Genomic DNA, 27,905 nt, shown 5'->3' with positions numbered 1-27,905 from the left:
GAATGTGTCAGCCCAAAAAGTTCCAGGAAAGTGTCATCCTTCTAAAAGCTTGCTCTCTGGGGAATGGAAAATCTCAAAGTGACAAAATCGCTTGGCACTGTCAGCTGTTTTAAAGAAAAAAAAAAAAAACCTGGGACAAAAATCAAGAAGTCAAAATTAGACTTTATGGGTAAATGGTTCTAGTATATAAATTGAGTATTCTAGTTTATTGGAAAATCCTATGAGATCTATTTTAACAATGGCACATGTAGAACTATCCTAGGTTTATATATAGAAATGGTTTACTGATGAACTTCAAATTTTAAAAATGAAGCAGTCATTGTTGTCGAGCAAAGTGGTACATCTGAGTGTCAAGAAGCCAGCTCATTTCTAGGCAAAACACTGCAAACGTATAGTGAAAGAATAAGAAGATAGAAGAGGCCCTTGAGATGCTGTCAGTTCCTCTTCCTCCTCTCAGAGCAGTCCCTGGGTCAGTGTTAAAGACCTTTCTCCACAGGCTTCCACCGTCTCTAAAAACACCAGGCAACTGGGTTTATGATACTCAGTACCCAACACTGAAGAACGGGGTAGATTGAGACAAACTTCTCACAGTGAATTCCCAGAGGTCCGTGATTATGAGGTGTAATCAAATGTACACTACATGAGCAAAGTTCTGCTGAGACTCATAATGTATAGTCCTAGAGGAAAAAGAGAACTAGAGAAAAGCAAAAGGGAAACATGTCACAGTCTTAGAATATTAAAACCTCTGGGTGGTTATGTATGTGTACATAATGAACCAAAAACAACCTCTCAGGATCCTCAACATTCACATCCTTAAATATTTCACACATAATACAGTTTTGGTCATACTATAATTATATACACATGCATCAACCCACTCCAGTATTCTTGCCTGGGAAATCCCATGGACAGAAGAGCCTGGTGGGCTATAGTCTGTGGGGTTGCTAAAGAGTCAGATACAACTTAGTGACTAAACAACAACAATATATTCCTAAATTGTGTAAGTTTAAAAAAAATAACTGCATATATTTTACTTTCTCAAATTGTGTGTGTGTGTGTTTGTGTGTTGTAGAGGAGGGGTCTTTTTCCTTCTTGTAGCTTTGTTAATTTCAGAAAAAATAAATACCTTCACTCTACAGAGGTTTAAGGATTATTTTGAAAAGGTGAGTTGTTACAAAGTTTAATTATGTAAGTAATAAGTGTCTGTCAAAAAGATTTCAAAAAATGTTTAATAGAATCACAACTTATTGTTCTGATATAATTTGATTTTATATTGTCTTATATAGCTGTCAAAAGTCATTTTCTTTTTGTGCTGTAATGAATCAAATTACATCGGATAGAAAATTACTGTAAGATTCTTGGTATTAATAAATGACATATATAATAAAAATGCTCAATGTTTCTTTAAACGGCATTTTTAATAGTGCAGGTACATCAGCAATATGAGGTTCTGAAAACCTGAAATGACAAAAGGAGATTAATTTTGGAATATGGATTTTAATTCAATATGAACCTTGTCTCTTTTGTTTAATGGAATTATATCTACTGAAATAAACTTGGCAAAAATTAAAGCAGGAAATTAGAAAATCAAAGGAAGTTAACCAAAACTGCATGGTTACTACTCTTCTAAGCCAAACACATCCTTTAAAAGGTTTAAATAGTAAATGCGTTTCACAGGAATAGGTGATGGCATCCCAAGCCACTCATCTTCACATCTCTGGGAAAAAAACACAAAGAAGGATATAATTAGAACTACATTTGAAAGTGCAGTTTTATAAATGCAACATCAAATTGTTTGTTCCTTGTCATTTATATAAGCTCTTGGCTAAGTAGTTTATTTTCCAAGCAGACATTTCATTGACTTTCAGATCATCAGGACTCTGCAGTAGATTGGATTCTTATACTTGGTCCTTTGTCCTTCCCCGTATTAGAATTATATATACTGTGCTATTTGCCATGTGAATTTGCCGAACCTCCTATGGAATCCTGTTTCCTAAGGAGTCCTTTTTCCCTTTGACATGAATTTGGCCACATGGCTGGCTCTGGCCTATGTCATCCTAGCAGATATACCACAGACAGAGGCCTTAATGTGCTAGAATGGTTTGGCTTGGCCTTTGTACCTCTGCCATCACCATGAGAAGAAATGGCCCAAGATGCTGCTGGTCCCAGAACCGCACAGGTGGAGAAAGCCCCCACACATGCATGTGCGATATATCATGGGCTTCCCAGGTGGCTCGGTGGTAAATAATCTATTTGCCAATGCAGAAGACCTGGCTTCCATCTGTGGGTGGGAAAGATCCCCCGGAGAAGGAAATGGCAACCAACTCCAGTATTCTTGCCTGGAAAATTCCAAGGACAGAGGAGCTACTGGGCTACAGTACATGGACTCGGACATGACTGAGTGAGTGCACACATACACACACACACACACACACACACACATATTATGTGATACATATATTTGTATATATATTTGCTAAACACCTTCACTCTAAAGAGGTTTAAGAATTATTTGGCTAAGGTGGCTTGTAACAAAATGCAATTATGTAATAATAAACGTGTTAAGGAGATTTCAAAAATCTTGTATATATAAATCTATATACATATAGGCATACACATACTTTTATTTATGCTGCAGTGGCTAATTAATATTATTATCAATGGTGGAGGAGGTAAGTCCATAACTATAGCTACCTATATTTCTATTGTCAAGGTTAATTGTTGTATATAAGAGCTGTTAAATCTTTCCTAGTGCCAAATTACTATCTGGAGTCACAAGGTACCACACAAATACAGGTAAGGGCTCCATATTTCTATGTGATGTGGAAGCAACCTGAGAAAGTAATATTTCAGTTGGGCTTTATGGGATGAGGAACAGTTTGTTGATGTGTTGTTTCGCTACTAAGTCATGTCCAGCTCTTTGTGACCCATGGACTGTAGCCCTTCAGGCTTCTCTGTCCATGGGATTTCCCAGGCAAGAATACTGGAGTGGGTTGCCATTTACATCTCCAGGGGATCTTCCCAATCCAAGGACTGGCATCTCCTGCATTGCATGCGGATTCTTTACCACTGAGCCACCAGGGAAGTCTTGAGCAGCAAGCAGTTAAGCAGGGGATTAAAGTGATGAAGGCTGTTCCAGGCATAGAGAATAGTATAAGCAAAGGCCTGGAGGCCTAAAAATCCTTTTTCAAGAAAGGGTGAGTATCCTGGTTGGTCTGGGGTACATAGTACAAAGTGAGAAGAGAGGCAGTTGGATGGAAAAGGCAGGGCCAAACTTGAGGCCTTCTGTGCTAGTTTATGCTTTATGCTATTGCTACGGAAAGTCAACAGTGGATCTCAGTGAAACTGGATTAGAAGTTTATTAGGTAACTCATTGGATGTATGAAGAATGAAAGGAAGAAGGACAATCACTTTGGAGGTTACTGCAATAATCCTAGGGAGAGATGACTATGCCATAACCAGTGCAGCTGAGCCTGGGATGAATATGAACTAAATCTGAAAGACTCCGCCACAGTAGAACACACAATACCTGGAAGGTGATTGATGCAAAGTGGTGATAAAAGAAAGAGGTCAAGTTATAGGTTGAATTGTGTCCCCTCAAAAAAGACATGGAGTCCTAACCCTCTGATATCTCAGAATGTGACCTTAAGGTCACTGCAGATGTAATTAGCTCGATGCGGTCATCCTGGAGTAGGTTAGGCCCCCTAATTCAATATGCTCAGTGACCTTATAAACTAATATAGATAAGGATGGTTCTAAGACTTCTAAATTTGGTAACAGCTGACGATGTCTGTATTAGTTTCCTAGGGCTTCCATAACAAATTACCACAAACTGAGAGGCTTAAAGCCACAAAATGCATTCTGTCACCATGAAGAGACCAGATGTCCAAAATCCAGGTGCTAGCAGGGCTGGCTCTTCCTGGACACTCTAAGGGAGACTGTCCCATGCCCCTCTCCCAGCTTCTGGGAGTTGATGGCTATCCCTTGAGTTCCTTGGCTTGTAGATACATCACTCCATTCTCTGCCTCTATCTTGTTCTCCGTGTGTCTGTGTGTGTCTCTGTCATCACATAGCCTTCTTATGACAACAATTACTGGATTTAGGGGCCACTCTAATCCAGTATGAGCTCATTTTAACTTTTAGTAGGTGTTTTAATTGTATCTACAAAGATTCCATTTCCAAATAAGTTCACATTCTGAGGTTTTGGGTAGACAAGAATGGAGTGACATGTGTATGTGTGTGGGGGGCAACATTGTAAAAAAAATAAAAAAGCACAAAGAAGAGAAGTTTTAAACATTTTTAACTGGGAAATAATGATCATAGGGAGAAACTAGGCTCAGTTTGGGGCATTTTAATTTGAGGTACCCCTAAGACAGCGAGGTAAAGATTCTGGTAAATATCTGGAAACAGGGTTCTGTATAGCACAGACCTAAGCTCCAGAAATGGGCAAAGAGGTGGAAGTCACTGAAACATGGGTTATATGTAAAACTGTGATAATTAATAATGATGATGAAGAATCAGAATCCAAAGAGCACCAAGAACTGGCATCTCTAACTGAAGCATAAAGTCTTAGTTTAAGAGATGATTGATGATGACAATGATTATAAATTTACTGGTTATTCACAATATGACAGGTATTCTTTTAAGTGATATACTGAGCTATTTAATTGCTGCAGCTTAAAAAATTAATAAACAGAAACTTCAGTTAAATAGAGTCAGGAGACCAGAAGAGGAAGCCTCCATGCCCTCCATTACAAGCAGAACACAAGAGAAGAGCAACTCCTCTTCTTCGCTGGTAAGGACACAGCCAGTGAAAAGACATGGACCCTTTGTTTGCTACCACTTTTCCAATTTCCTTTTCCTCTCAAGTGTTCTCCTTCCCTTGCCATGAAGGAACTTGCACATGGCTTACCATGGCTGCAGACCCCCAAAATGCACTTCTCTTCCTGTTGTTGTTTAATCGTTAAGTCGTGTCTGACTCTTTGGGTCCTCATGGCAATTCTCTGATGATTGCAAATAAATTCATCTTTGCTGGAGAAGTATCCAGCAATCTGTTTGATTTTAAGTCAACACCTGGGTTTAGAAAAGGCACCAGAAATCAAATTGCCAACATCCATCGGATCATTGAAAAAGCAAAGAGTTCCAGAATAACATCTACTTCTACTTTATTGACTATGCCAAAGCCTTTGACTGTGTGGATCACAACAAACTGTGGGAAATTCTTAAAGAGGTAAGAACACCAGACCACATCACCTGCCTCCTGAGAAATCTGTATGCAGGTCAAGAAGCAACAGTTAGAACTGGACATGGAACAACAGACTGGTTCCAAATCAGGAAAGGAGTACATCAAGGCTGTATATCGTCACCCTGTTTATTTAACTTATATGCAGAGTGTAGCATGAGAAATGCTGGGCTGGATGAAGCACAAGCTGGAATCAAGATTATTGGGAGAAATATCAATAACCTCAGATATGTAGATGATACCATGCTTATGGCAGAAAGCTAAGAAGAACTAAAGAGCCTCTTGATGAAAGTGAAAGAACAGAGTGAAAAAGTTGTCTTAAAACTCAACATTCAGAAAACTAAGATCATGGCATCCGGTCCCAACACTTCATTGCAAATAGATGGGGAAACAGTGACAGACTTTATTTTTGGGGGCTCCAAAATCACTGCAGATGGCGACTGCAGCCATGAAATTAAGACTGTTGTTCCTTGGAAGAAAAGTTATGACCAACATAGACAGTATATTAAAAAGCAGAGACATTACTTTGCCCACAAAGGCCCATCTAGTCAAAGCTATGGGTTTTCCAGTAGTCATGTATGGATGTGAGAGTTGGACTATAAAGAAAGCTGAGTGCTGAAGAATTGATGCTTTTGAACTGTGGTGTTGGAGAAGACTCTTGAGAGTTCCTTGAACTGCAAGGAGATCCAACCAGTCCATCCTAAAGGAAATCAGTCCTGAATATTCATTGGAAGGACCGATGCTGAAGCTGAAATGCCAATACTTTGGCCATTTGATGTGAAGAACTGACTCATTTAAAAAGACAGTGATGCTGGGAAAGATTGAAGGTGGGAGGAGAAGGGGACAACAGAGGATGAGATGGTTGGATGGCATCACTGACTCAATGGACATGAGTCTGAGTAAACTCTGGGAGTTTGTCACAGACAGGGAAGCTTGGCGTGCTGCAGTCCATGGTGTTGCAAAGAGTTGGACACGACTGAGTGACTGAAGTGAACTGAACAACAGCAGAAAACCCTAAGAGGTAGGTATTATTATGATACTCATCTACAGAAAAGGAAACTGAGGCAAGAGAAGGGTTAAGTAGCTTGTCTAAAGTCAAACTGCCAGTAAGTGGAGGAGTCTGGACCGTAACCCCAGTCTGAGGGCTCCTAGAGCTCTGCTTATCTGCTGGGCTATCCTCCAAACCCCAGGGAAGGAGCAGGCCTATTCAGAAGCAGCTGGCTCTCATCCTACATGGCTACATTTAGTCCCATCATTTTCAACATGAATAGTTAAGTAGAAAAAACTGATTCTTGAAGGGACACTATACTCTTTCAAGAATGCCTCCTGTTGGATGCCGGAGGCTGAGCCCAGACTACCCAACCAGCTGTGTAAAGAAGGAAATGACTATTCAGATGGATCATGGCTAAACCAACTCCTAGGGTGTATTCTGTGTAATTCATACTACATGGAACTTCAAGAAATGTCTTTCCTATGCCCTAAAGTAGTAAATCACTGTGTGTCTGAATGTGCATATACAAAATGTGTGTGTATTTTATATGTGTGTGTGTGTATATTTTTTTAATCAATGAAGGCTAAGATCAAGTCATCCAATTCAACTATTCAACATGTTCTCAAAAATTTCATTATAAGACTTTAAGCAATTTTCACTCTTAAGTAATAGAGTAGTTCCTTAGTATCTTGGTTCTAGGATCTCCTGCAGATACTGAAATCTAAGGATGCTCATGTCCCTTACATAAAATGGTGGAGTATTCACATATAATCTATGCATATCCTCCTGTATATTTAAAATCATCTCTAGATTACTTAAAATATCTAATACTATGTAAATGTCATGGAAATAGCTGTAAATACAATGTAAACACTATGTAAATAGTTGGTGTGTGGCAGATTCAAGCTTTGCTATTTGGAATTCTCCAGATCTTTTTTTTTTCCAAATCCTCTTGATCCATGGTTGGGTGAATCTGTGGATATGGAGGGCTGACTGTATTTAATTTTACCATGTTATAGAAGAACATTGTACAAATATGTACATTCACAATCACTATTTCCTGATAGGCTTTTTTTAAACAGAAGTTTTCAATACAAAAAAAGAAACGCATTATGTAACATATAACATTACAATGAAATTATCTTCTCTCATGAAACAGGTCAGTATTAGAAGATCTTCATTCTTTATTCGGGAGCAAAATTTTTGAACTGTTTGGTTTAATTTTTGTTTGATTTTTGAGCAAGAAATCATGATTTAAATCCTAACAACAAGAGAAAATGAAAGAAAAGAACTTATATCAGAATAATGATAACTCAAGAGTTTGGAGATGAGAAATTTATTAGCAAAAAGCCAAACCTGGGTAAATGAAACTCAAGGAAAATGCCCTGAGATTTGAAGTTAAGGACAATTTAAGATGAAAAAATAATGTATGGGAGCAAAATCTGCCACCCCAAAATGTGACTCTCTGGCATGAGGATTATTTTAAGTTGATTATTTTTAAGAAACAAAAGACTCAGGAAGAGCTTTTACCCCGCCCCCTTAACTGCCTAAAAGAATTTAGATGAAGGGCTTGTTCCTGTGAAGTAGACAGGGAGGAACTGAGCAAAGTCTGCTTGTTCAAATTTCTTTCTGTGTTTCATTGTTTCTGCATGGCCCAGCAAAGATTTCTTTACCAAACATTTGCTCTTTTCATCTACCTGGGAATTGCTTTCCTTCCCTTTCCTTTTGCAGTCCCAGACCCCTAACCCCTTCTCCTTGGTCCTTTAGTCAAGAATGACATCTATAACTCATTCTACCTGTCTCTGGAATCTCTCATGTTTATGTGGATTCCCCATATATAAGCAATTGTTGTTGTTGTTGTTTTTTCCGTTAATCCATCTTAATCTCATTTTAACTATTAAACCAGCCAAAAGAACCTAGAAGGGTGGGAGGAAATGATTTCCCACCCCCAACAACAATAGCCCATTTCTTTTAACTCTGACCACTTTAAATCCTGTGGCTCACACAATGCTTTCCTGACAGCTCCAGCTCCGTTACGCCCTTTCTCTAAAATCAATACCACTTCCCTCAAGTTTATTTACCTTTGTCACTTTTCTCCGGGTTCTAGATGGACATGATGTTTTCTGCCTAAATGTCTGAGTTTGTAGTGCCTGAGGAACCTAATATTTATACATTGGCAATATGATCTGGTGATTTATAGTAAGAAATGTATATTTGGTTTTGTCCCCATTTCTGGCACAGAGCTCTTAACACTCTTCAGTTCAGTCGCTCAGTCGTGTCCAACTCTTTGTAACCCCATGGATTGCAGCACGCCAGGCCTCCCTGTCTATCACCAACTCACGGAGCTTATTCAGACTTGTGTCCACCAAGTCAGTGATGCCATCCAACCATCTCATCCTGTCATCCCCTTTTCCTCCCGCCTTCAATCATTCCCAGCATCACGGTCTTTATAAATGAGTCCGTTCTTCACATCAAGTGGCCAAAGTATTGGCATTTCAGCTTCAGCATCGGTCCTTCCAATGAATATTCAGGACTGATTTCCTTTAGGATGGACTGGTTGGATCTCCTTGCAGTTCAAGGAACTCTCAAGAGTCTTCTCCAACACCACAGTTCAAAAGCATCAATTCTTCAGCACTCAGCTTTCTTTATAGTCCAACTCTCACATCCATACATGACTACTGGAAAACCCATAGCTGTGACTAGATGGACCTTTGTAGGCAAAGTAATGTCTCTGCTTTTTAATATACTGTCTATGTTGGTCATAACTTTTCTTCCAAGGAACAACAGTCTTTTAATTTCATGGCTGCAGTCACCATCTGCAGGGATTTTGGAGCCCCCCAAAATAAAGTCTGTCACTGTTTCCACTGTTTCCCTATCTATTTGCCATGAAGTGTTGGGACCGGATGCCATGATCTTAGTTTTCTGAATGTTGAGTTTTAAGACAACTTTTCACTCTCCTCTTTCACCTTCATCAAGAGGCTCTTTAGTTCTTCTTAGCTTTCTGCCATAAGCGTGGTGTCATTTGCATATCTGAGGTTATTGATATTTCTCCCAACAATCTTGATTCCAGCTTGTGCTTCATCCAGCCCAGCATTTCTCATGCTATACTCTGCATATAAATTAAATAAGCAGGGTGATGATATACAGTCTTGATGTATTCCTTTCCTGATTTGGAACCAGTCTGTTGTTCCATGTCCAGTTCTAACTGTTGCTTCTTGACCTGCATACAGATTTCTCAAGAGGCATGTGATGTGGTCCGGTATTCCCATCTCGTTAAGAATTTCCCACAGTTTGTTGTGATCCACACAGTCAAAGGCTTTGGCATAGTCAATAAAGTAGAAGTAGATGTTTTTCTGGAACTCTTTTGCTTTTTTGATGATCTGACGGATGTTGGCAATTTGATCTCTGGTTCCTCTGCCTTTTCTAAAACCAGCTTGAACATCTGGAAGTTCACAGTTCATGTACTATTGAAGCCTGGCTCGGAGGATTTTGAGCATTACTTTGCAAGTGTGTGAGATGAGTGCAATTGTGCGGTAGTTTGAACATTCTTTGGCATTGCCTTTCTTTGGGACTGGAATCAAAACTGACCTTTTCCAGTCCTGAAGCCACTGCTGAGTTTTCCAAATTTCCTGGTATATTGAGTGCAGCACTTTCACAGCATCATCTTTTAGGATTTGAAATAGCTCAACTGGAATTCCATCACCTGCACTAGCTTAAAACTCTTGGAATGTCCTAAGTGATGACAGTGATAGGGTCTCATTTCTTATGTTAATGTGACATTTTTGAAAAGCACCTTAATGATGGGGGCTGGTTGCCAAAGGAGCCAACCACATGATTGAGGGTTGGAACTTTCAGTGCCCCACCTCCACTCCCCACCCCATACCTCCAGGGTGGGGGCAAGGGGCTGAAAAGTGACTTCATTCACCAACAGCCAGTGATTTACTCAATCATGTCTTTTTAATGAAACTTCCATAAAACCCCAAAGGTACAGGTTTTGGAGAGTTTCCAGGTTGGTGAACACGTGGAGGTGTGGAGAGAGTTAGTTCAGCACAGAGTGGGAATGGAAACTCTGCACTGTTGCCCCACACTGTGTTTCATGCCTCTCTCCTCCATCTACCTGTTCCTGACTTATGATGTTCAGTTGCTTCAGTTGTGTCCAACTGTTTGAGACCCTATGGACTGTAGCCCACCAGCCTCTTCTGTCCACAGGATTTCCCAGGCAAGAACACTGGAGTGGGTTGCCATTTACTTCTCCAGGGGATCTTCCCAACCCAAGGATTGAACCCGAGTCTCCTGCATTTCAGGCATATTCTTTACCACTGAGCTACCCAGGAAGCTGTTCCTGATTTATATCCTTTCATAATAAACAGGTTCAGTTCAGTTCAGTTCAGTCGCTCAGTCGTGTCCGATTCTTTGCGACCCCATGGATTGCAGCATGCCAGGCCTCCCTGTCCATCACCAACTCCCGGAGTCTACTCAAACTCATATCCATTTAGTTGGTGATGCTATCCAGCCATCTCATCCTCTGTCATCCCCTTCTCCTCCTGCAACCAATCCCTCCCAGCATCAGGGTCTTTTCCAATGAGTCAACTCTTCACATGAGGTGGTCAAACTATTGGAGTTTCAGCTTTAGCATCAGTCCTTCCAATGAACACCCAGGACTGATCTCCTTTAGGATGGACTGGTTGGACCTCCTTGCAGTCCAAGGGACTCTCAAGAGTCTTTTCCAACACCACAGTTCAAAGCATCAATTCTTCGGCAATCAGCTTTCTTCACAGTCCAACTCTCACATCCATACATGAGGTTATCTAGTAAGTAAGTTGTTTTTTCTGAGTTATGTGAGCAGCTCAAGCAAGTTACTCAAACCCAAGGAGGAGGACAATGACTCAAGTATGGCTCAGATGGTAAAGCATCTGTCTACAATGCGGGAGACCTGGGTTTGATCCCTGGGTTGGGAAGATCCCCTGGAGAAAGGAATGGCAACCCACTCCAGTATTCTTCCCTGGAAAATCCCATGGATGGAGAAGCCTGGTAGGCTACATCCATGGAATCGCAAAGAGTCGGACACAACTGAGCGACTTCACTTAAGGAGGAGGACATGGGAACCTCCAATCCACAGCCCTTTGGTCAGAAACACAGGTGACAACTTGGACTTGTGAATGACATCTGAAGGAGGAGAGGTAGTCCTGTAGGACTGAGCCCTTAGCCTGTGGGATCTGATACTATCTCCAGGTAGACAGCATTAGAATTCAGCTGACCTGTAGGATACTCAGCTGGTGCTGAGAACTGCTTGCTATGGGGGAAAACACACATTGGAATTAGTACCAGAATTGCAACTAACCCTCAATTTCAGGTAGATGTTCACAGTACTAGTTTAAATGGACTAACAGTAATCAAGTTGGGATCCAAAAGATGAAGGAAGCAGGACATAAGATTTAAGAAACTCAGGGGAATGGGGGCATTAATAAAGTAGAGGGCAAAGGTATCTTCCTCATAATTTTGTCTGTAATTGGGTCCACCTAAAGGAATCACTCTGCATATAAGTTAAATAAGCAGGGTGACAATATACAGCCTTGACATACTCCTTTCCTGATTTGGAACCAGTCTGTTGTTCCATGTCCAGTTCTAACTACAGCTTCTTGACCTGCATATGCAGAGTACATCATTTGAAGTGCCAGGCTGAATGAAGCACAAGCTGGAGTCAAGATTGCCAGGAAAAATATCAATAACCTCAAATATGCAGATGACACCATCCTTATGGCAGAAAGCTAAGAAGAACTAAAGAGTCTCTTGATGAAAGTGAAAGAGAGGAGTGAAAAGTTGGCTTAAAACTCAACATTCAGAAAACTAAGATCATGGCACCTGGTCCCATCACTTCATCGCAAATAGATGGGGAAACAGTGGAAACAGTGGCAGGCTTTATTTTGGGGCCTCCAAAATCACTGCAGATGGTGAGTACAGCCATGGAATTAAAAGACGCTTGCTCCTTGGAAGAAAAGCTATGACCAACCTAGACAGTATATGAAAAAACAAAGACATTACTTTGCCAACAAAAGTCTGTCTAGTCAAAGCTATGGTTTTTCCAATAGTCAGTATGGATGTGAGAGTTGGACTATAAACAAAGCTGAGCGCTGAAGAATTTATGCTTTTGAACTGTGGTGTTGGAGAAGACTCTTGAGAATCCCTTGGACAGCAAGGAGATCCAACCAGTCAATTTTAAAGGAAATCGGTCCTGAATATTCACTGAAAGGACTAATGCTCAAGCTAAAGCTCCAATACTTTGGCCACCTGATGCGAAGAACTGACTCATTGGAAAAGATCCTGATGCTGGGAAAGATTGAAGGCAGGAGGAGATGGGGATGACAGAAGATGAGATGGTTGGATGACATCACCAACTCTAGGGACATGAGTTTGAGTAAGCTCTGGGAGTTCGTGATGGACAGAGAAGCCTGGTGTGCTGCAGTCCATGGTGTAGCAAAGAGTTGGACATGACTGAGCAGCTGAACTGAACTGAAAGGAATCACGTGGCCAATCTCTTTTAGAGGTCTTTGGTAACACGGTAACCCACTCCAGTACTCTTGCTTGGAAAATCCCATGGATGGAGGAGCCTGGTAGGCTATACAGTCCATGGGGTCGCAAAGAGTCAGACATGACTGAGCGACTTCATTTTCTTTCACTTGGTAACGTGAGAAATCCCCTCACTACCATTGCCTAATTGTTCTAATAAATCTGCAAATGTTCCAATCATTACATAATATTTATGACTGGGCAGTGAGTTAAAAATATTCTTTGTCCTCCCTGACCTTCTATTCATCCCACGCTACAAAATTCGAAGAAAACTTCAGATTATATTGTTTCCCAGCACCACACAAGTTTTAAGTGGAAAAAACTGCATGGTGATTTTACAACAAGACAGTTCATCCTCAGCAGTCAATCCCTCCTATTCTGGATGAGGATAAGCCTGCTTGTGTTTCTGTAAAACAGCCTGCCTAAAGGTGCAGGATCAGAATCTTAAATATCTGTATGTATCAGATGTTCTGCCATTACCCATCCTTTTCCTCTCCCCCTTTCCACTTTGGTGCACACCAACCTAACCTCCAACCATCAGCACCTGCCTTCCTCTGCCCGAAAGCGCCCCTTTGGCCTCTGGGGTCTGCTTTGGCTGTCCCTGTGACATGCCACGGGGGCTTCCCAGGTGGCGCTAGTGGTAAAGAACCCTCTTGTCAATGCAGGAGACACAAGAGATGCAGGCTTGATCCCTGGGTGGGGAAGATCCCCCGGAGGGAGGGTACAGCAACCCATCCCAGTATTCTTGCCTAAAGAATCCCATGGACAGAGGAGCCTGGCGGGCTACAGTCCATGGGGTCACAAAGAGTTGGACAAGATTGCAGTGACTTAGCACGCACATGTGATGTGCCACAAGTGCCTGGGAATTCATTATTTCCCCCAACTTCAGCAGCAGCTGTCAAACGATGACTGACAGGAGTTGATGGAGGGGATAACTCTGATGTACATATCAGGTTACTGGATCCCTGTGTTTCCCATAGACATTAAGTCCCAGTCATTCCCATTTTTACTGGTTTGATAATATGCCTTATATTTTTGCTCTTCCATTTCTCACTTCCCTGCTCCCTTGCTAGCATTCCCTTCGCTTTGTCCAAAAAACTATTTACACGCAAATCTGTTGTCTCTGAGTTAGCTTCCAGAGGAAGTCAAACAAAGACAGTATGCAATTTTGCATTTATCAAAATTAATAGAATGTCTATGAAAGTCCTGGTACAGCTTGGAACAAAGCAACTTCTTGACAAACTGTGGATGGATCCAGAGTCTCCAATGTGACTGCCAGATAACTCTAGAGACAGTACCTAAATCTCAAAGCAAAATTCAGTGTAATCTGGAGCGTAAACAGTATGTGCCACATAGCATTTTCTGGAAGAAGGAAGAACTACGAGATGCAGAGTGAAATTCAACAGTAATACAAAATCATGACTCTAAAATGGCTGGAAATCATTGTCTGCAAGAGGGCCCCATGACATCTTTCAATCTGGCTGTCACTGGAGCTACTTAAGATGTCAGAGAAGTTGGCAATAAATTACTTGTTCATCAATGGTGAAAAAAAAAATGTAGCTGCCAATCTGTAAAACCACATATTCTTGAAATGGGAAGCAAAGATGGCACTGGATAGAAACCCAGTAAACAGCAGCTGCCCAGTGAGAACAGCAAAGCTGTGTGTGAGCTCATAGGCCCTGGATTTATTTGCTTTGACATTTTTAAAAGGAAATTTAATTGGATTATGTCTCCTTCTAGCTTAAAATTTTCTACTGTAGTACTGGCCCCCAGATGCATGCGGGAAAAAGATCAGGAGCCAATTAAATTCCACGCTTCACTGAAACAAGGTTATTTTTATTCCTCCCAAATGTAAGGCTGCTAGAGTCATGTTAGTGATTTCACTCTATTACTCCCCCTTCACTCCATAAAAAAAAAAGGATGCTATTTATCTATGAATTTGTAAAAAAAATCCAGTGCTGTATGGAACTGAAATTGCTGCTTTCTTGGATTTTCTTTCTTCTACTAGGTTGACATGACCTCAGAAATAATCAAATTAAGTTGACAGAAATCATAAAAACAATTAAATTTCAGTAAATTAAATTGAAATTAATTTGAGGAAGAAAATTTGCAAATACTTGCTAAGATAATCAAGAGCATTCTGATGACATAAGGGAAATCTCATATATAAAACCAGGAGACTTGTTTATGTTTCTATCCATTTCTGTCTTTACTATAATGCCCAATATTTCACAACTGCATTTCTTTGCCCTACACCAAGCTCCAGTAGAGTTTTCAACTGTGTGAGTGAGGCTAAAAGTTGTTACTTTTAAACAAGAAAACCTTTCCTTGAAATTGCATTACAGGGCAAGTAAAGTTTTCAAGGAGACATGAATTTTTTCAGTTTTAGTGATAAGCTTATTTATACAATTGAAGTAGATATCACCAAACCTTTTAAATGACAGTGGATTCTGGCAGTATTGTTCCCTACTAGGTCATTGCTTTGTGTTACGTAATCAGTATGTGTTTACCAGTTATTTTTTAAATCTAATGAGAATGACTGAAAGTGTTAGCTGCTCAATCATGTCTGACTCTTTGTGACCCCAGGGACTGTACCCACCAAGCTCTTCTCTTCTGTCCATGGGGATTCTCTGAGCAAGAACCCTGGAGTGGGTATCCGTTCCCTTCTCCAGGGGATCTTCCCGTCCCAAGGATTGAACCTGGGTCTCCTGCGTTGCAGGCGGATTCTTTACCATCTGCAACACCACGGAAGATCAATGAGAAAGGTTAATAATCTTTTATTTCAACTGTTAAATTCAACCTGAAATATTAGACATAACTTTGCTTAAAAGAGTTGGCACTAGCCCTTGACTATATAATCTAGACCTTTAGGAATGCCTTTGAGTCTTAGCTTCCTATCTATAAATTGGTAATGATACTTATTGCCACAACATGGTTGGGAAAATAAAATGCCACAGGGTATTCCACCCTCTAAGTATCAAAAGATCTTCCAAAGGTGGGGTGCCCAAAGATAGATACCAAGGTGTACCCTACTGTTCCCTATTCTACAATACCAAAGCTATATATCATCCCATCGTGACAAGAGAAAACTTCAGAGCCAATCGCTAATGTTTCTGCAGTGCCAGTGCTCATAAAAAGAAGCCACATCCAATTTTTCTCAGAAGTGTCCAAAGATAAGATGCCAGTCACACAGTGTGGGTTATAAAGTTTATATGAGATCTGATTTAGCATTATTTTTTAAAATGTGACTTCTGAGATCAACCAGGCAGGCTCTAAACAGTGGGACCTCTTTTGCCAGTTTTACAGTTGCCATCTGTGAGCAAGCACAATAGAATGGAATTGGGGTCTCTAGGCCGTGACAGCTCCAGGCAACATGCTGAGACCATAGATAGTCACACAATGGAGTGAGAATTAAATTACTCCAATGGCTGAGGTGGGGGCCAGGCAGAGGCCTGGCCAAGGCAGCTCCTGAGAATCCAGGCTACAGGCCACATTCAGCAGCCCTGGTGGGTGACAATAAGTTTCCACCCATCCACACAGGGAAAGTTCTCACCAAATCAAAGCTGGGCTAGCTACTACCATGGTGCTCTCTGAAAATTCTGCTTTTTTGTTGTTGGTCCCCAGTTCTTTCAGCTGATGCTATGTGAGGATCACACATAGGTGAGTCCTACTGGAGTCAGAGGGATCAGTCCTGACATCCAGCAGATCAAGCTTCAGGAGCTGTTAGTCTGGACTTGGCTTTAAACATTGGCTGTGACGGTTGCTCACCAGAGCACAAGTCTTTACTCTGGTAACAGACTGTGCTGGCTCTTTCTTCATTTGTCCCCCAAGACCCATTTTCTGCCCTTCACACCAAGCTCTCTGCCCTGGGAGGCTGACCTCTGCAGATTGCACCACTTCTTGAGCTTTCTCATTCTCTACCTTCCGGGTGGGTCCAGCCAATGGGAAGCAGCGAGAGATAGGGGTATGGATTCTATTTCTTCTCTCCCTACCTGCTGCCACTGCTCTAGCGCTTCTACTGGGCTCCAATAAGACCAGTCCCTCCCTGCTTCTCCAGACCTAGGGAGGGTAAAGGCTTCCCACTCCAGCTAGGCCCTGAGCACTTCACTGCCCGAATTGGTTCCCTTGACCCTACACACTCCTCTGTCAATAACCCATGTATTAAATCCATACCCTGACTCCTCTATGAGAGCTGTGAGTCTCGAGCTAGAACCTCAGTGGTATAGGGACTCAGCCTGCTCTTTCTCCTGGCCAGGGCTGAAGGTTTTAGTTCAAGCCTGCTGACGGGCCCCCTCTGGTTGCTCAACAGTCCTAATCCCAGGATTTCCCAGCACTGTGCTTCCTGTTCTGGGGAGCCTCTCTGCTAGAGCTCCCTGATATGCTGCCCTTCCAATCCCTAGTCTTGTGTAGCAGACCACTCCCCTACTCAGCTTCTGGTTGGCTAAAGCTCATGGTCCTGTTTCTCTTTTTTTGGTCTCTCACTGCTCCCATTCACTGCAGTTAATCTTGGGAAGGTGTCCCAAATCCCCACCCCTACCATCCACCCTATCCGTTCATGCTGATGCAAACAGAACTGGTGCTGACTCTAGTACTGGGACCTGCCTAGCTTTCATCAGCTTCGCAGTCTCTTTTCATTTCTCAGTAAGATCCCCATTTGAGGGAAGACACCCTGTTAAGCGGACAATGATCAGCCCAAGAGTATAGTTACCCACCCAGGTTTCGAATGGTAGCTGGTGCCAGTAACTTCTAGATAGGTGTTCATGATACCTCTAGAACTTCAGCCAGAGCTGACTTGTCCAGCTCATACACTGGGGAAAGCATGCAGGTGCCCCACTGCTGGCTCCACCAGGGCCACACTTCCACACAGGAGCTCAGCCTGCCATTCCTTGTTCTCAACAGAACTTTAATCTGTCATGTCACAATCAAGGCTGTGTCACTTTCACAACCTGGTGGATCCTGTCCTAAAGTCCTACATTCAGTGTTTTGGCTACAGCAGGCTCTCTAAGTATTGGCAATCCCCAAAGCTCTAAGTGAGAGGCTTTCTTTGCCTGAGTGGGCCCCACAGACCTACGCATCTGGTCCAACTACTTGAGCATAACCACTTCCTCTTCCATAACCATGGTATCTTCTAGCATGTCAGTTCCCTGCCACGGGTGAAAGCTCAGAGAGTAACAGAAGAGCAGGTGCATGGAGAAGGCTGTGCCACAGGCCAGGCCCCCAGTTCATACCAAGAACAATCAAGAGTGGTTGGCTGCCAAGACATGATCCATCTAGAATGCTCTTGAGTAAGGACTTGGTGGTCCAGCCTCTAGAAGACCCTTCAGGTGTTGCTTCAGCTACAGAGCTGTCTTGACTGCAAAGAGCCACGCTACCCTTTCTAACTAATTTCTAACTCATTTCTGACTCATTGGAAAAGACCCTGATGCTAGGAAAGATTGAAGGCAGGAGGAGAAGGGGATGACAGAGGATGAGATGGTTGGATGGCATCACCAACTCGATGGACATGAGTTTGAGCAAGCTTTGGGAGTTGGTGATGGACAGGGAAGCCTGGTGTGCTGCAGTCCATGGAGTTGCAAAGAGTCGGACACGACTGAGTGACTGAACTTCACTTACCCTTTCTAAACCAATGCACAGGGATAAAGTCCAGGTCATTTTGGCCTAATTAACTCAGGATGGCTCTGAGAAGCCATTCTAGCTCCAGAGTTCCCTATGGACCAGCAAAGGCTGCCTTTGGATCTGCATCAAAGCTCAATTCTCCCTCTGTGCACTCCAATGTCCCCCTCTCCCTCCCATAGGTATTAATACCAAGGACATTTCCAAATAAACATCCTGCACATAAAACTCCATCTGCTTCCTGGAGAAGCCAACCTGTGACACAGCTCTGACCCATTGTGTCTCAGGGCATTATTAGATATTAACATTTATGTACACTTGTATGGTTCAGGAGATACTACACTTTTCTTTTTCTTTTTATGTTTTTGATACTACACTTTTCATGGCTCATTCTGTTGTCTGAACTATGCAATATTATGGTCAACCCATTCACAGTACATCTTTTCATATAGATTACAGACTTACTGGTAACATTCCCAGGCTATCTAATATCCTCTTTAATGAAATGATAACAAGCTTAGGAGTACCAGAGTGCTTCAGACTCTGAAGTTTAAATTCTCACTAAAGGTTAAATTGGTCAGGTGCCATTTTATATCTATGTTCTTCCTTTTATTTCTAAACTGGCTGAAAAAGAACGGCCCCTTCCAAATGTCTCCTGAAGACTAAACTGTTTCCAGGCTTGGACCTCTGGGATGGTAAGAGATCCTAAGAGTAAAGTTCTTCTCACCATAAATGAGTTAACAACTGGAAGAGTCTACTTACTGCTGAAGCACAGGCCCTTTCTGATGCTACATGCCTGTTCTATAGCTGTTCTAACTCTTACCTTTAAGGATAGAATCACTGATCTTAGCTTTCAAACTGACAGCTCAGGGCCCAGTCCCCTGACTTCAGGACTTAAGACATTGCCATTTTACAAACAATAGTAACAGCCACCATGTAAGCTGTTACTGTGGGGTAGGTATTGTGATAACTGTCTCATGTCTACTGACATAAGCACTACTCTTACCTCCATTTTTGAGATGAGGAAACTTGAAAGGTTGACTCACTTACACGAAGTGACCCAGTTACTCAATCATAGAGCTAAGGATTTGAGTTCAGCTTCCTATGATTCCAGACCTTCTGTTTTACACGCTCTCTCTAAAGAACCCGAGGCCCACTGCTCAATAACTATCCCTGCAGACAGAGTAGGTAAAAGATGAAATGGAGGGAGGGGTGGCTAAAGGGAAAGCAGATTTTTGGCTTTTGCACACTGACTCTCCTTCCAATGTAGGTGGTGATCCTTTTGCAGGTCCTTAAATCAATTTAATGGGTAATGGACTATATTCAAAAGAAAGAAAGAAGGTGGGGAGAAAGAAAGGATATAGGGAGGAAGGAAAAGGATCATTGCATGTAGTTAGAATAATATTGTTTCATGAAACGTTTGTTCTATTGTATATGTGCGTGCTGGGTTACTATGGAAAAATGTCTTTCTTACTGTAGGTTGTAGTACCAAAAGGTAATTAAATTTCATTCAAACTCAATAGTTATCGGGAAAATAAAAATTAAAGCAATAAGATACCACATATTTTCAGAGGCAAAAATGTAAAACTAACGTGAATGCCTAGTGATAGAGAAATAGATGAATAAATTATTCCATATTCATACTACAGTACTAAAGAATGGCTTGGTGAAGTGAGTGAAGTTGCTCGGTCATGTCCGACTCTTTGTGACCCTGTGGACTGTAGCCTACCAAGCTCCTTCATCCACTGGATTTTCCAAGCAAGAGTACTGGAGTGGGTGGCCATTTCCTTCTCCAGGGGATCTTCCCAACCCAGAGACTGAACCCGGGTCTCCCACATTGTAGGCAGATGCTTTACAGTCTGAGCCACCAGGGAAGTCTACACATATTAAACTAGAGAAATGTCCCATGGTGTACAATTAAGAGAAATACACAACAGATAAAATGCATGTGGTACAATTATATTTCTGTGCATTAAAATGATGAAACCCCAAAGCATAGGTAAACACTTGGGTGATGGATTAGGTAGAATAGAAAAGGAGAGAAGGAGAAAGTGAGGAGAAAAACAACAAAGGTAGTTGCTAACTAGCAAAAATAAGTATGTGTATCACTCAGGATCACAAAAGAAATAGAGGATATATGTGGACTGTGCAAATTGAGAAAAGCTTAATAAAATGACTATTTACAAAGTTGTGGGAAATGTTCAGGAAAACCAACAAGGGATCCTCCAGACCCTCAAGGAGCCATTACCACCACTTGAGGCTCAAAGGGCACGTGAGGGTGGTTGCAGATACATGGAGAGAAACTCCAGACAGGTGCTGTGGACCTTGGAGGAGGAGGCAGTCAGGGAAGGAGATGACTTTTTTCTCTTCCCACCCTCCACTCTCCTGCTGGTGCATCCCAATGGCTCCCCCAACTGGAGGCCAGAGGGCTAGGGGACCCACTGTTGAAGCTCACAAAGATTAGCTGCCTAGGACTCAGAGCAGGGTAGACGGGGCTGGAGCAAAGTCCCAACGGGACAAATGGATGCTATCCAACACAGAATACTGTAACATTAAATGAAAAAGTAGAACGTAAACTTTATCCATCATTGTTCCTTTTACATGTAAAAATTACATATTTGTGTGGCTAAGAAATTAAAAGAGACTTCTCTGGTGACTCAGATGATAAAGAATCTGCCTGTAATGCAGGAGATGCGGGTTCAATCCCTGGGTCAGGAAGATCCCCTGAAGGAGGAAATGGCAACCCACTCCAGTTTGCTTGTCTGGAAAATTCCATGGACAGAGGAGCCTGGCAGACTATAGTCCATGAGGTTGCAAAGAATCAGACACAAATGAGCAGTTAACACTTAAAAGGTTACCAAATGACCGTATTAACTTGTTTTTGTGACAGTATCTTGAACTTTAGTGAATTAAATCCAGTATCTTCAATAATAATTATATTTAAATGATTTTTTTCCTTTTTCACTCTTTGTGGTAAAACAGATCTGAGTTAAAATTCTCACTCTCCCATACATTGGCTGTTCTTCTAACTTCCTCATCTCTAGAATGGGAATGATAAAAGTATCTACCCTCAGAAAGTTGCTCTGAGGATTAAATGAGCAAATAGATTTTGAGGTCTTAGAAGAGAGCTTGACACACAGTAAATGGTTTAAGTGTGTACTGTTGCTATGGTGACGATGGATCATAAAGAGCCTCTTAAGGGGTCTACTTGTCTCCTTGTCTTCTCTCCAATCTACTCACCACCCAACCAGAGCAAGGGCCCTTTAAAGGGCATACCTAATCACGTCACTCTCTTCCTGGACATTTGCTCATGGTCTCCAGACTTTGCAGGATGATATGCAAACCTCACGGAGGTTATCTCCAGCCTCATCCCTCTCCTCTCCTCCTCCTTTGTGCCTTCATCCCAGCCGCACCGATTCTTCCTGGTTCTGACCAAGAGTCATGCTGCCCCTTGCCCTGGAGCCTCTGTTGGGAAGGCCACTGGGCATACCATGCCACTGTTCCTAACGCTTACTATTCATCATCAAAATTTCCAGTGTCACCTCCTCTAAGACTTCTTGTCCCCCTGACCCTCCTCAAGGTAGCAAAAATGACTGTCTCTAGACCCCAGGACACAGCACCAAAACTGCTGAGAGTGGATACTTAAATGTGACTTGTCTGAGAATTAAATTCATAAATGAATGAGTTAAGTAATTATCCCCAAAGTCACTGAGCTAAGCAAGCGGCAGGGCCAGAATTCAAGCCCAGCTCTGTTTAACTCCAAAGGCCACCAGTGTTTCCCCATCATCTGGAGGTTCTAAGACTGCCTGACACTCCAGAGGAGCTGCATGCCTGAGGGAACTCCCCAAGGGCACTAGACCAGTTCAGGCCAGAATGAGCTGGTCAGCAGAGACCGGGAGGAATAAATGCCTCCTTTCTGAGAGTATTGACCACATGACATTTGCTTTATCAAGGGACTTTCCCAAGAAAATCAATTTCTGGAGCATGTTAAAACATAAACAAACCACCACCCACCCATCCACTCCTTAAAGACAATTGGTCCAGAAAGCTTAGAGAATTCAGACAATTCCACAATGTTGAGAGCATCATCTGATCACAAGAACTTTGTTTTCCCTAACCAAGCATTTTTCTACTGAATTTCTATTTCGAATTTGGCCCCACTAGGAAATATGCATCTCCATACAATACTGCTTCACCCAAGGCAAACCTGTGTGCACCGCCTCAGACACACTGGGGATTCTTGACATATGCACCACTGAGGTTTGCTCTTGTGGCTTATGATGATATTACCAGAATCCCCTGATAACAGTGTTTATATCTATTTATAACTGTAACCTATAATCCTATTTTCCATATAATTGGGTGAGACTTAGGTTAAAAAACATTCAGCTGCATAAGAAAAATCACGCTCTTATACAGCAGATGTTCGCTCAGCATGGAAAGTGAATTAGCCTTTAACACACTCAGAAATACACAGTGCTCTTTCCAAAAGCACTGATGTTAATACTCTACACTGAAAAATAATTTCAAGATAAAAGATGTTAAAAATGCAAGAGAGGTAGCTATGGCTTGTTTTTAAAACAGGTATTATTGTTAATTTTACCTCTTTAATGTACGATACCACTTCCAATTCAGGCACTGGATTCACTCTCCAGTTCAGGGCACAGAAAAATGACTCGTAATTTATTTGTTTTTCACTGTCTTCAAACCTAAAAATATAATTTATGATTTGAGTCAATCTGTACAATTCAGGACGAAAATGTCAGCTTAAATCTACCATGAAAACATAATATTAGAAGTGCTTCAATACTGATATTTTTCTTATTTCTTATTACTTTATATTTTGTTTTTAACACTCCAGGCTGTAAACTCTTTGAGAGCAGAGACCTCACACATCTAATTCACCAAGGTATCCCCAGGACCTATGATCAACCTAGATAGCATATTAAAAAGCAGACATTCTTTGCTGACAAAGGTCCATCAAGTCAAAGCTATAGTTTTTCCAGTAATCATGTATGGATATGAGAGTTGGACCATAAGGAAGGCTGAGCGCTGAAGAACTGATGCTTTCAAATCGTGGTGTTGGAGAAGACTCTTGAGAGTCCCTTGGACTGAAAGGAGCTCAAACCAGTCAATCCTAAAGGAAATCAACCCTGAATATTCATTGGAAGGACTGATGCAGAAACTCCAATATTTGGCCACCTGATGGGAAGGGCTGACTCACTGGAAAAGACTCTGAAGTTGGGAAAGATTGAAGGTTGGATGGCATCACCGATTCCATGGACATAAGTTTGAGCAAACTCTGGGAGACGGTGAAGGACAGGAAAGCTTGCCGTGCTGCAGTCCACTGGGTTGCAAAGAGTCGGACACGAGTTAACAATAACAACAGTTCCATATATGTTATCATGGAAATATGTTAATAATATATTGTTGAGTGGAAAGGAGGTTATAAAATAGAATGCAGAGTTATGATCTCACTTTAGGTTTATATTTGTACAAAACAGCATTTAAAAAGTCCAGTAACAATACACAGAAGTATTAAGAATAGCTATCTTTGGCAAAGAGATTATAATTGTTGCTTTTTCTTTAAACTTTCTGTATCATTTGAATTCTTTAAAATTTATAATCAGGAAAACTTATGTCCATTTTCATTGTGAAAACAAAAAAAAAACACAAATGATTAACCTGCATCATAAAGTTATAGGTCAAAAATAACTAATCTAGTTGACTACTATTTCCTAATTATAGACATTGTCATAAGTTTATTCTTAACCATAATAGAGTTTTGGCCATTAAGACCTCAAATTTTCAAGGCAATTGCTACAATGTCCCCAACACAAAGTTCTTCTTATTGTAATACCTCAATGTTACCTATTCTGAATTTGACCATGTTCTGCCAATTTTTAAGGCTAAATATATACTGGTTATGTAACATGATTTTTGGAAGAAAAAAAACAAAGGTAGTCACTAAGGCATTGTTCCAAGCACCCTGCTCCAGGTTCCTGCCCTTCTCTCAGCACCTCTAACTTAACATGCTTCCCCTCCCCCCTGCTCCCAACCAGCAAGTGAGATGTGCAAGTTACTACTGTAGGGATGAACAGAGGATAATTAACTATAAGAAAACTCAGTGATAACAGAGGCAGGAAAAAAATAACTCATAATCAGTCAAAAGGCTTTTTTTCCCAAGCATTAAGAAAAGAATAGGTCACATTTATAAACTAACAAAAATTAGCAGCAATAAATGAAATGTTACATGATGAAGTTACATAGACTCATCAACCTAAACAAAGTAGAATAAACAGAGAGATCAGAAGAGGGGAAAGGGAATTCAGTCATTTTTTGGTGTACATTTTCTTTGGCAAAGGATTCTGGGAGACAGCTCCAAAATGCTGCCCCCTACCACTGTTTATCCTGTGAATTCTGGCTCACTTGTCATTTGAACGCCTTGAAAGGACATGACCTGTTTATGGAATAGTTTGTAGCCAAAATGCAGGACCATTATGTCTTTTATTTGCTTGTTTTGGGGGAGATGAACTAAAACTCAATCAATGAAAGATGTTTTGTAAGAAGCTTTCCTTAGCATGGTACCTCGAAGAAAAGTATTCCCTAATACTCTGAGTAGGAGCTGAGATCAGAGAATGAGATCATGGAGTGCCTTTGACTTTCATACTAAGGACAGCTAATAGCCATTGGAGTACATTGTGCAGAACAGTTATGAGATCTGTTATATTTTCTGAAGATCACACTAGTTGATATATTGCAGGTACAATGTAGGGGCAAGGCCACAGTGGCAAGGGTGCTTAGCAATCTTCTGCAGTTATCTGGGCAAGAGGTAATGGCAGCCTTGATGACAGTGGAGAGCAGTGAGGAACGCTAAAGCCTGAATATATTTTGAGTGTAGGATTCCTGAAAGATTTTATAGTGTATAGGGGAGGTGAGGGAGAGAATGAATAGGAATGGATTCAGGACAACTTCCAGGGTTTTGCTTGAGCAACTGGAGTTTGGTTTTGGATGTGTTACATTTTGATGGGAAGTGAGCAGTTGGGTGTATGAGTCTGAAGTTCAGGGAATAGGTTTGAGTTAGAGACCAAAATGTGGCAGTCATTAGCATACAGATTGTATTTAAAGCCACCAGCCTGGAACACTGAATGAGATCACCAATGAAAGAAGTTTCTCTGTCTGTTCCTACAATACAGAATCTAATTGTTGCTAAATTCCCATCACATCATGACAGGAGGCATGTATTGAATCCTAGAGGTTTCAGAAGTATAATATCCCAGTGATTTGGAAACCAGTCAAAAGACTATGAAACAGATTTAGAATCAGGTCTGACTTCACCTCTCATATACAGTCCACTAACCAGTTCTGTAGGCTCTAACACCTAAGCATATCACAAGTCTATTTTTCTACATCTTTTTTATTCTAATAAGCCACCATCATCTCTGACTTGGGTTACAGGAATAGCATTTTTATCATGGTCTTGCTGCTTCTACTTACATCCTCCACCAGAATGGTCTTTCTAAAACACAGATTGGATTAGTTACTTCCTCGCTGACAACTCTACAGTGACTTTCCAATCCACTTAGAACACAAGCTGAACTCCTTACCAGGGTTTATAAAACCACATATATTCTAGTCCCCCGCTGACTTCTCTGATCTCATCTGAAACCTCTCTCCCTCTTCACCATCTTCCAGGTACACTTGCTTTCTTCATGCTCTCTGATCATACCAAGACTATTCCCAGCAATGCAAGGCATTTGCACGTTCTGGGCCCTGTGTCTGGAAAGTCTCCATTCAAATGTTACTTCCTTAGAAAGGCCTTCCTGCTTCCACTTATTTAACCAAGTCCCCATGCCTAAGTCAGTCTATATTTGCTCCATATGATGGCACTGGATGGTACAGGAAAACTTCTGGAAGTCACCATTGAAGTCCTATTATCAGACTTCCTTACCAATCTGTCTGATATTTGCCTGTGATCACTTGTCAACCCTGGGCCCCTAGCACTTTTCCCTGCCCAACTCATGATAATGTCTGACTCAACACAATCTAACCATTCACCCATCTCAAAAGATATTTGGGAAGCTATTCTTGACTCAAATAATATTCAGGAAGGATCAAATGGTATTAATCAAAGAATACATACACAGTTTAATAATGATGTCTAAAACCTTTTTGAGGAAAAATGTTTGAAAGATTTAATCTTTCCAAAGTCCAAAGCCAAGCCTCAGGAAAGAGCTGAGCTAACATGATAAAATGGGCTTCCCTGATGGCTCAGTTGGTAAAGAATCTCCCTGCAGTGCAGGAAGTCTCAGTTTGATTCCTCAGTCAGAAAGATCCACTGGAGAGGGGATAGGCTATCCACTCTAGTATTCTTGGGCTTCCCTGGCAGCCCAGATGGGAAAGAATCCACCTGCAATGTGGGAGACCTGGATTTGATCTCTGGGTTGGGAAGATCCCCTGGAGGAGGGCATGGCAACCTACTTCGGTATTCTTGCCTGGAGAATCCTCATGGACAGAGGAGCCTGGTGGGCTATAGTCAGACACAACTGAGCAACTAAGCACAATGTGGTAAAATACTCCAAGTTTCTCTTTTCAGTTTTGTCTGTGAGGATTTCACTGGAGGTGGGAATCCCCCCAAAAGAAGCAAGACAGAAAAAGAACAAAGAATCTTTCAATGAAAAAGGATAAAACTATGCAATGCTTCCTAGGAGAACCCTTTCCTCTTGGGAAGTGGGTAGGATGGCAGTAAATCACAATGGGTCACTCACAAATACTTATCTCCTTTTCCCACCAAAATCTCACCCAATGACAATAGAGAAATAAAAGCAGGTAGTTTCCTGCAATGACAAAGATAGCTGGCGGGAAAAAGGCAACAGTGAATAAGAAATTTCAAACTCTTTTGCAACATGGAAATCAGACTGGGATAACTGACTTGGCACAGCAGAGGAAAGGAAGCTGAACTCCAAATGTCTGTGGCAGAGACAGGGAGGGCACTTAAGAGATTAGGCAATGTGGCCCACAAAACTGCTGAGAGGCTCAGCGATTGAAGACTCCAGGTGCCAATAAAGGCAGGGATAAGGTGCTGTGCTTAGTCACTCAGTCATGTCCAACTCCTTGCAACCCCGTGGACTGCAGCCTGCCAGGCTCCTCTATCCATGGGGATTCTCCAGGCAAGAATACTGGAGTGGGTTGCCATGCCCTCCTCCAGGGGATCTTCCTGACCCAGGGATCAAACCCAGGTCTCCTGCATTGCAGGTAGATTCTTCACTGACTGAGCCACCAGGGAAGCCCAGGGATAAGGTGGTGGTGGTTTAGTCACTAAGTTGTGCCTGACTCTTGTGACCCCATGGAATGTAGCCTGCCAGGCTCCTCCGTCCATGGGATTCTTCAGGCAAGTATATTGGAGTGGGTTGCCATTTCCTTCTCCAGGGGATCTTCCTGACCCAGGAATCAAACCTAGGTCTCCTGCATTGCAGGCAGACTCTTTACTGA

General features: G+C 41.7%; 1 protein-coding gene across 1 annotated transcript in view; it reads right to left on the bottom strand.

Annotated features, from left to right (window-relative positions):
- Window positions 1-1,066: 1,066 nt before the first annotated feature.
- EFHC2 (EF-hand domain containing 2) overlaps window positions 1,067-27,905 on the bottom strand; it is a 220,788-nt gene continuing 193,949 nt past the window's right edge. Inside the window, exons 14-15 of the mRNA XM_040266147.1 lie at window positions 23,017-23,122; window positions 1,067-1,717 (exon numbers count right to left, since the gene is read on the bottom strand). Coding sequence (XP_040122081.1) covers window positions 1,619-1,717; window positions 23,017-23,122 — 205 coding nt within the window. The 3' untranslated portion in view covers window positions 1,067-1,618. The remainder of the gene's footprint in view (window positions 1,718-23,016; window positions 23,123-27,905) is intronic.

The sequence above is a fragment of the Oryx dammah genome, unplaced genomic scaffold (assembly GCF_014754425.2).
Source record: "Oryx dammah isolate SB20612 unplaced genomic scaffold, SCBI_Odam_1.1 HiC_scaffold_23, whole genome shotgun sequence".
Lineage (NCBI taxonomy): Eukaryota > Metazoa > Chordata > Mammalia > Artiodactyla > Bovidae > Oryx > Oryx dammah.
The sequence above is the reverse complement of the archived record's forward strand: the minus strand, read 5'-3'. Positions and strand labels throughout refer to the sequence as shown.